Genomic DNA, 8,292 nt, shown 5'->3' on the forward strand with positions numbered 1-8,292 from the left:
GCTGGGCAGTAACAAGTAGGGACATTGCATTGCTCAAGTTGGAAGTGAGTCAACTCCTCCTGCGTTTATCTCTGACTGCATCTCCAGTGGACCCAGAAAAATTATATTAGTAGGAATGGATGTGAGGGGAGCAAGACAAAAGGGGAGACCTGACAAGCTAAGCCCTGCCCCATGGAACAGTGTGGGGCTGTGCCAGTGGCCAAGCTGGCATGGGGCACAGTGGTTGCCCTTCCTGGCAGTGGTGGCCTCCCATGCTTTGGGGTATCCAGGAGAATCCTCCAGCAAAGGAGACCATGGGGCCATCCCCACTGCAAGGAGGATGGAGGAGGTGGTAGGGGGCTGTGTTAGGGCAGCAGAGGACAGGCTGCTCCTTGGGGCACTACCACCAGCCCCACTGCCACCAGCCCCAGGAGGAGATGTGCCGACCAGCAGTATGTTGGTGGCATCCTCCCCTCACTGGCTGTTTTGGCTAGGCTGGCTTCCCCAAGCTGAAGGATCTGGCTGATAGACGAAGCTCTTATTATTTGCCTTCCTGCAACTACCTAGGCTTGGGAGAGCATTAGAAAGTCAAGTCCTAACCAAATTATGTCTTTAACCTTGCTGCAGAGAAGACCACAGGAGGGCAAAGCTGAGCAAGAGGATGGAGAGGAGTCAGACACCGATGAGAAATGCACAATCTGTCTGTCCATGCTTGAAGACGGAGAAGATGTCAGGTACGATCCTTCCATCTGCTCCTCTGCCTCTCAATGCCATCTGAGTTGTGTTTATTGGGATTAATGCCGCTGTGTGCTGGTGGGGTTGTCCCTGTTCTTGTCCTGACAAACTCACTTGGGCTGTTGCAGGGTCTGGGAAACCAAATGTCATTTATATGGATATTGGTACAGGCTGTAGGTAGGAAGAGCTCTGCAACAGCAGGAGGGCCAAGTTTTTATAGTATCTCCTGGGTTTGGATCACCTACTTCAAGGCTGTGCCAATGGGCCAGGTGGCAAGTGTCAGAGAAGGATGGGTCCCAGGTCTCAGACAGCCATCTGGAGCTCGGGGACGTCAATGTCTGAGCTTGACAGATGACCAAAGTATGATAAAAGGGAGTGTGGGTGTGAAGTCCAGAGGAGTTTGGCTTGTGGCCAGGATGGAGCTGCTTTATTGTAGAATAAGTGAGATAACTCCGCCCGCATGGTCACAGGGAGCCATCCTGAGCCAACAACAAAGCCCCAGTTATCCCTCACAGACGTCCCCAAGCTCTTGGCTGGGTCAAATCTCTGCTTGTGACAGAGGATGGGGACAAGCAATTGCAAGGGGCTGAGCTACCATGGCTGAAGGAGCTGCAGGTTGGCAGTGCAGCTGCATTACCTGGTCCTGCTCCTCACCCTTTAATTGCCTTGAACTATCAAGAAATAACTCTGATTCTCTTGCTGTGGGTCCTTGTGGTTCAGGGTCTCTCTGGCTTGCGAGGGTGAGTGAAGAGATGACAAAGGTGATGTAGGTGAAAAGCAACCACATTCCCTGGGGCACACCAGGCACCCTCATAGGAGCTGTGGGGACCCACCTGTCTGCTAACGAGTCACAATGATGAAGAACCAAAAGGCCTTGGAGTATAACCTAGTACTCCTGAAAGGTTAAAAAGCAGCAGCCAGGGTAATTAATAACTGGAACAACTCAATTCAGGAGGGTGTGGGGTTTTCTAAAAGGCTTTTAGCCAAGAAGGACACCATCTCTGACCTACTACCCTATGTGAGCTGGTGTGGCTGGGGGAGGGTGTAGGACCTAGGCAGCACTGGTGTCAATACACTGGTGCTTCTCCATGTTTGAAGCAGCCCTGGCTGCTGCTTTCTGGCTCTTCTTGGTCCTCTGGACCTCCTTCATCCTAACGGGGTGGGTACTTCTCTCTCTGCAGGCGGTTGCCCTGTATGCATCTCTTCCACCAAGTGTGTGTGGACCAGTGGCTGGCCACCAGCAAGAAGTGCCCGATCTGCAGGGTGGACATTGAAACACAGCTCGGCTCGGACAGCTGAAAGGACTGGCTGGACACACCATTTTCCTTACCAGGTCGTATGACCATAAACCCTTGCAGCAAAATTTTTGCCTTCTGAGCCATTTGATTGAGAGGAAAAGTCTGCAGGCATGTTAGTGAGGAAGAGGAGGAGGTGGCAGTACAATATCTAGCGGTAGGAGATATTGCACATACGCAGGATATGGGCCCGGTGAAAGGGAGCTGGCATTCCCAGAGCTCAGAGACCCCATGCTGCAGAAGATTTAGTGTTGAACATGAAGGAACTAGTTGTGGTAGTCTGGCCTGTCAATCCTGCATTTCATGAGGATTGTATATATACCTCTCGAATACGTAGAAACATGTTAGGGGTCCTTTAGCTATTTCTATGGATGGCAGCTGGAGCATGTTAGCTTAAGAAATGTTGTGTTTGATGCCCTACTCATCTTGTGGTGGACATGTTGCTGTTACCTAATTTGCACCAAATATTTTTTCATAGATTCCTTATTTTGGTGCCTGATTAATACATAGCAGAGGGAGAATAAAGAGGTCAAGCTTTCCCACCCTTGGGGGGGAAGAGGCAAAAAAGCAAAATCCTGTTTACAGTCAGAAGGGTTGCGCTCTTTGCCTCAGCCACGTGTGCTTCCTTTCCTTGCATTTACAGTGCGTTGCAAATTTAGAGAAGCTTAAAAAATAAAAATTGGGAATGAAATGAATGAAGCAATAGGGAGAAGCTTCATTCCTGCTTATCTGCTGGTGCTGGACGCTTTCTGTAGGGGCACAATATTAGAGTAGATGCTGTTTCTTTGCTTTCCGTATCTTAACGAAGTAGCTTGGCATATCGAAATCCAAGGAAGGGCTGTCTTCATGATTGCCATTGTCCATGATGCTTTCTCCTGTGAGCCATGAGGCTGGTTGGCTTCAGCAGCTGCTGCCAGCACTGGTCCAAAATGATGGTTACTGGAGTCGGCGCCTATAGCTGTGCTTTGGGGTATAATAACGCCGGAGAGGTGCTGCGAGATGTATGCTGCCAACTCCTCTCCCATGCAAAAGCATCTCTGATAACAGGACGGGAGAAAACTCGATGCTCACAAGACACTGCTGAGGCCATGAGCATTTCGGCACAGGAGGGGAAGGCAGGTTGGAAGGGGGATTTGCTGCTTTCTGGAGGGGCTAGGTTGTAACACTGCCTCAAAGCACATGCACCTGCACCCACATGCGTTTGTATACACATTTCAGGCCATATCCGTATGGAGAATGGAGTGGTTGTTCAAATGAAACCTAATTGCATTAACACTCAAAACAGAATTAGGAGGTAGCCCCTGAAGGAGTGAACCGTTGCGATCCAAGCTCCACCTGAAATAAAGACCTCAGCACACCAACCATAGGGACCAAGTTAAAAACCCTCCGGAGAACCAGCATTCACAACCAAAACCATTTTTTTTCTTTTTGTTTAAATACTTTTTTTTTTTTTCATACTAGGGGAGCAAAAGAAAGATGCCAAGGAGCAAGGGGAATTAGTCAGGAGCATTACATATTGAAAATGCTCATGTGGCGGGGATGATTTCTGGCTCCCCTGAGCATCTACTTTGCTGGAGCCAAGCAATGCTCTCCAAGTAGAAACAATTACAAATTACTGTCGGAGAGATTGTGGGATTCCCGTGACATGTAATTGGAAAACACCAGAGGCACCCCAGAGATTTTTTTTTTTTCCCAACTGGAGAGGGAGGGAAAGAGTGGAGCCCTGCAGGGTGCAAGGATGCAGGAGCCCCTCTCTTGCTGTGCCCATGCAGGTAGGAGGGAGTAGAGGGGGACATGTGGTGGCATATAAGGAAGATATAAGGAAGAAATTTTTTATGATGAGGGTGATGAAACACTGGAACAGGTTGCCCAGAGAGGTGGTAGATGCCCCATCCCTGGAAACATTCAAGGTCAGGTTGGACGGGGCTCTGAGCAACCTGATCTAGTTGAAGATGTCCCTGCTCATTGCAGGAGGGTTGGACTAGATAACCTTTGAAGGTCCCTTCTAACCCAAACCATTCTATGATTCTATGATATATTTGTCACCCAGCGCAAGTGATGGCTTCTTCTGCAGCAGGGCTGCAGACTCCTTGGGTCAAGGAGTGGTCCATCAATACCTATGGGGCTTGCTCCAGCAGCAGCAGATTGAAGCAGCATTAAAAATAATATTAATATTACTAATAACATGGACAAGCAAAGCAAGGCTTTGCTGGTGAAATACACTGTAAGCCAGTCTGGTCTGTCCAGATGTGAGCTGGGGGCAAAGCAGGGGGAAGAATGGGGCAATTGGGACCCTGGCCGGGCCAGGAGGGAAGGAGGAGCGCTTCCGAACCGTGCATTTTCTTAAAGCCTATGCGAAAGTATTACTATTTGCCTAATGAACAAGCACAGTTTTTAAAAAAAAAAAAACAAACCCTTGGTGAAGAAAAGCACCAAACTCCCGTGATCTCGTGTGAGTGACTGATCCCGAGGTGCATGCGAATTTACAGCGTCTGGAGTTGCATCGGTGTGTCAGGTTCCTTTGCGTTTAAATAATTTGTACGAGTAGGTTTCGATAATAGGGTGAGTCTAAAAACAAAATGAAACAAACAACAAAAAATCTCTAGGAACAAAACATTGATAGTTTACAGGGTTTTGTGAGTTTAAATGCCTTATATTTAACAATCATAATTTATGACTAATTTGTAGATATTGTGGGTTCTTATTTAATTATTTTGATAGTTGTTTTTTGCCTTTTTAATTATAATTTATTTATTTAGAAATTAATACTAATTTTTTATTACTCCTATTACCTCATTTTTGCATTGTTTCTGGGAATGGAATGCTTTGCATGCATTGGTACTTTAAAAAAAAATTAAACATGGGATGGGGGGGGTAATGCTTATCTTGTCCAAAAAAAAAAAGAGAAAAAAAATCAGGGTGTGTGATTACAAACTGTATTACTGTGGTGCTGTTACCTTGGATACATTCCATAAAAATGCAAACCTTTGATTCTGTATGCTGTGACATAGTGGAAAACTGCAATATAGTAACTGTGTTTAGCACATATATATGAATATTATTTGCACTCATAATCAAACTCTGGTGAACCTTTCACTTGCGCCCTTGCACATTGAATGCAATTAAAGGTGCTCTGCAAAACCAAAACGTTTTGGTCGATTCCTGCTACCGCTCTGTCCCCGACGCTGCTGGTGATGCTACTGCTCTTGCTGCATGTGTTACCCTGCAATAACACCCGGCGGGCCCCCGCTACAAGGCTATGCTTGGGGCAATGCATGCATTTATTGCAAGACTCTGCAAATTGCTTCAAAATCCGAGGAAGAAAGCCCAGGCGTGGTGGCTCTGTTCAGTTTTTGGTGCCTATCTGTGCTCAGTCTGGCTCTTTTCACCCTCTGTGCATGCACCCAGCTGGGCGCTGCAGGGAGGATGAAGGGGGCAATTGATTGAGCCTGAGCTTGGAAGCAACAAAACCGAGGGATTCATTGCAATTTTTAAGGGTTGACCCCTGGTCTAGCTGAGAGGGGCTGGGATGGATGTGGGAGCGATTTGGCATCCCTTTGTAATGCCTGGCCATGAGCATTTGATATAACCCAGCTGTGAAACATGCATGGAGCAGAAGCCCTCAATGCTGATCTTCTTGATCAGTTGGTTTCATCCCCCCTGTTAAGGAAGAAACCTCAACCTGGAGCTTTTTAATCCACTGTAGAGCTGGGACCTGCACTGGAGCCCTCCTGTCCCCAAGGAGGAGGTCAGCCCCAAGTTGACATCCCACTCCTGCAGCGGTGGCCAAGCATTCCCATCCCCAGTCATGGCCGCGCCGCTCTCGCAATGCACTTTTCCCAAAAGGCTCCTGAATATCAAGTGCTCGAGCCTCACAAGAGGGTTAGAGCACCTTTGATAATATTTTAAGCTTTAAGCCATAACCACTCTTGGTCAGCGTAGATGCTCGGCCATGTATGGACAGAAGTGGGGTTCGATGCATGTGCTTAGCCAGTAGCCGTCCCCCCCCCAAAAAGGCTTTGGATGCAATTCTCTTTTGGGTTAGAAAGGCACAAAATGACTGTACCTTAATTTTTTTCTCTCTGTCCCTTCAGGGTGCTGCTCTACTTTGTTGACTTTGCCTTACCCTGGGTTTAAAACCTGTCTGTGTTTTTTTCCTTTCTGCTCTGTAACACTCCTCCCCTGTAGCCTGGAGCTGCGGTTTTGAGACATGAGGGGACAGGGGGTTGGTTGTTCCCCCCAACAAAGACACTGTAAAAGGGATAAATAAACCAAGGAGCAAGCAAACAAAAATCCTCTCCTTTAATGACCTGGGCTGGTGAAAGGATCACCCACATTTTTGTACTCCTACTGGTGTTCTGTTGTGCTGTGCAACATTTTGCTACATAGACTATTTTATAGAAGAAAGCTAGAAAAATATTTATTATTAATATTAAAGCAATAGTGCATTGAAGAAATGAAAAGACATTAGAAATTGTGTAAATGCTTAGATTCACTTTTGGTGGATTTTTTTGTACTTTATTTATAACTAATAAAACAAACTGCATTGCTAACTATAAACCTGTGCCACACAGAAGTCACCTGGCAGAGCGATCGCTTGGTCTTTATTTACTGCTTGTTTCTTGTTTCTTTGGGTCGGAGTCAATTCTTCTTTCACTGCTTATGCCTTTGGACTTTGATGTGCAAAAGAGATGCTGCTGGGGTATAAAATATTCTGCCCAGCTGTTTTGCAGAGGCTGTTGGTGCTTGAGCTCCATGGCAGAGGCAAGGTGAGGCTCTCCACACCAGGCACACCACCGTGAGTGATATCCTGTGGCACCAGTTTTGTGATTAGGTACTAAAAAATCACTTTCTAGAACCAGGCTGGAAATTGCCTGTTAAAGAGAGATTTTTCCTCTAAACACATCCCATGGTGCCTGTAGAATATCTCTAGCAAGTCCTGCAGAGATACCAACAGGTCCTCCATCCTCCCGGTGCAGAAGCATCTCCCTCCCTGTGGGTCTCATGTTTAATAACTAAGGAAAGAGAAACTTATCCAAGAAAAAAAAAAAAATCCTTCAAACTAATACAGACATATTTGAGGGTATTTTCAATCCTTTTGTTACCTGTTGGAGAATCCAATGGGCCATACACCTAACTTTGCATCCGGCACAGCTCATTTCATAGGTCCTCTTGCACTTTTATTTTTTCCCACAATGAATGGTGCCAGTCTCTCCTCCTACCTACTCTTGATTCGGCTGTTCCTCCTCATGCATTTCATGTAGAAAGGCTGAGATCAGTCCCCAGCTTTGACTATGTGATTAGACTAAATAAGCCTTGGAGACAGGCAGCTGCTGATCTTAGAGATTTGGTTCCCGTAGCTGAGGGGAATTGCCGGCTCCTCCAGCACCCAGCAAAGGCTGCATAAGGGATGCACTATATTCAGGCAATATGAAGTTCCCATTATGGGAAGCTTTTACAAATTCAGAAAACAGAAAACAGGTTAAAAATGACTTGCTGGTCCAGCTGGGGAAAATCTCAGTTGCTCACTGAGATCTTGCTGATGTCCTTCGAAAGGGTAACAGCGCTGAGGGAGTTGCTTGAGATGGCAGTTTTGCTTCAAAGCTGCCGCAGCAAACGCCACTGCAATCTGGTAACAGCTCTGCCAAGTGCAGTGAGCAGTAACCAGTGGCTGTGCTGGGGAGGGAGAGGGGTTGTGCCCATTAAGGTATAATGCATGGGCCAAGATGCAACATCTTTATTCACTGTGAACATTTGCTCTCGCAGCAGCTGCCCGGGGTCGGGAAGCTTAGCCCTTACTTGTGTTTTGTAGTATCTAAATCCTCAGCTGGCCCACAGGCTGCAGCTCAGAGCTGTATAACCCCATTAGTAAATATCTATTTTTTGTTGTTGTCCTGATTTCAAGTGGGATAGAGTTAATTTTCTTCCTAGTAGCTGGTATAGTGCTGTGTTTTGGATTTAGGATGAGAATAATGTTGATAACACACTGGTGTTCTAGTTGTTGCTAAGTAGTGTTTATACTAGTCAAGGACTTTTCAGCTTCCCATGCTCTGCCAGGTGCACAAGAAGCTGGGAGGGGGCACAGCCAGGACAGCTGACCCAGACTGGCCAAAGGGCTATTCCATACCGTATGACGTCATGCTCAGCATATAAAGCTGGGGGAAGAAGAAGGAAGGGGGGGACGTTTGGAGTTATGGCGTTTGTCTTCCCAAGTAACCGTTATGCATGATGGAGCCCTGCTTTCCTGGGGATGGCTGAACACCTGCCTGCCCATGGGAAGTAG

At 46.8% G+C, this 8,292-nt stretch overlaps 1 protein-coding gene across 2 annotated transcripts in view; it reads left to right on the forward strand.

The window, feature by feature from the left end:
• Positions 1 to 6,470, forward strand: part of ARK2C (arkadia (RNF111) C-terminal like ring finger ubiquitin ligase 2C) — a 51,590-nt gene extending 45,120 nt beyond the window's left edge. For both annotated transcript variants that reach the window (XM_087763677.1, XM_087763678.1), the window contains exons 7-8: positions 607 to 713; positions 1,896 to 6,470. In XM_087763677.1, coding sequence (XP_087619803.1) covers positions 607 to 713; positions 1,896 to 2,013 — 225 coding nt within the window. In that variant the 3' untranslated portion in view covers positions 2,014 to 6,470. The remainder of the gene's footprint in view (positions 1 to 606; positions 714 to 1,895) is intronic.
• The last annotated feature ends 1,822 nt before the right edge of the window (positions 6,471 to 8,292 follow it).

Source organism: Nipponia nippon, unplaced genomic scaffold (genome assembly GCF_047370975.1).
Source record: "Nipponia nippon isolate SJK-2023a ecotype South Korea unplaced genomic scaffold, ASM4737097v1 scaffold_29, whole genome shotgun sequence".
Taxonomy (NCBI): Eukaryota; Metazoa; Chordata; class Aves; order Pelecaniformes; family Threskiornithidae; genus Nipponia; species Nipponia nippon.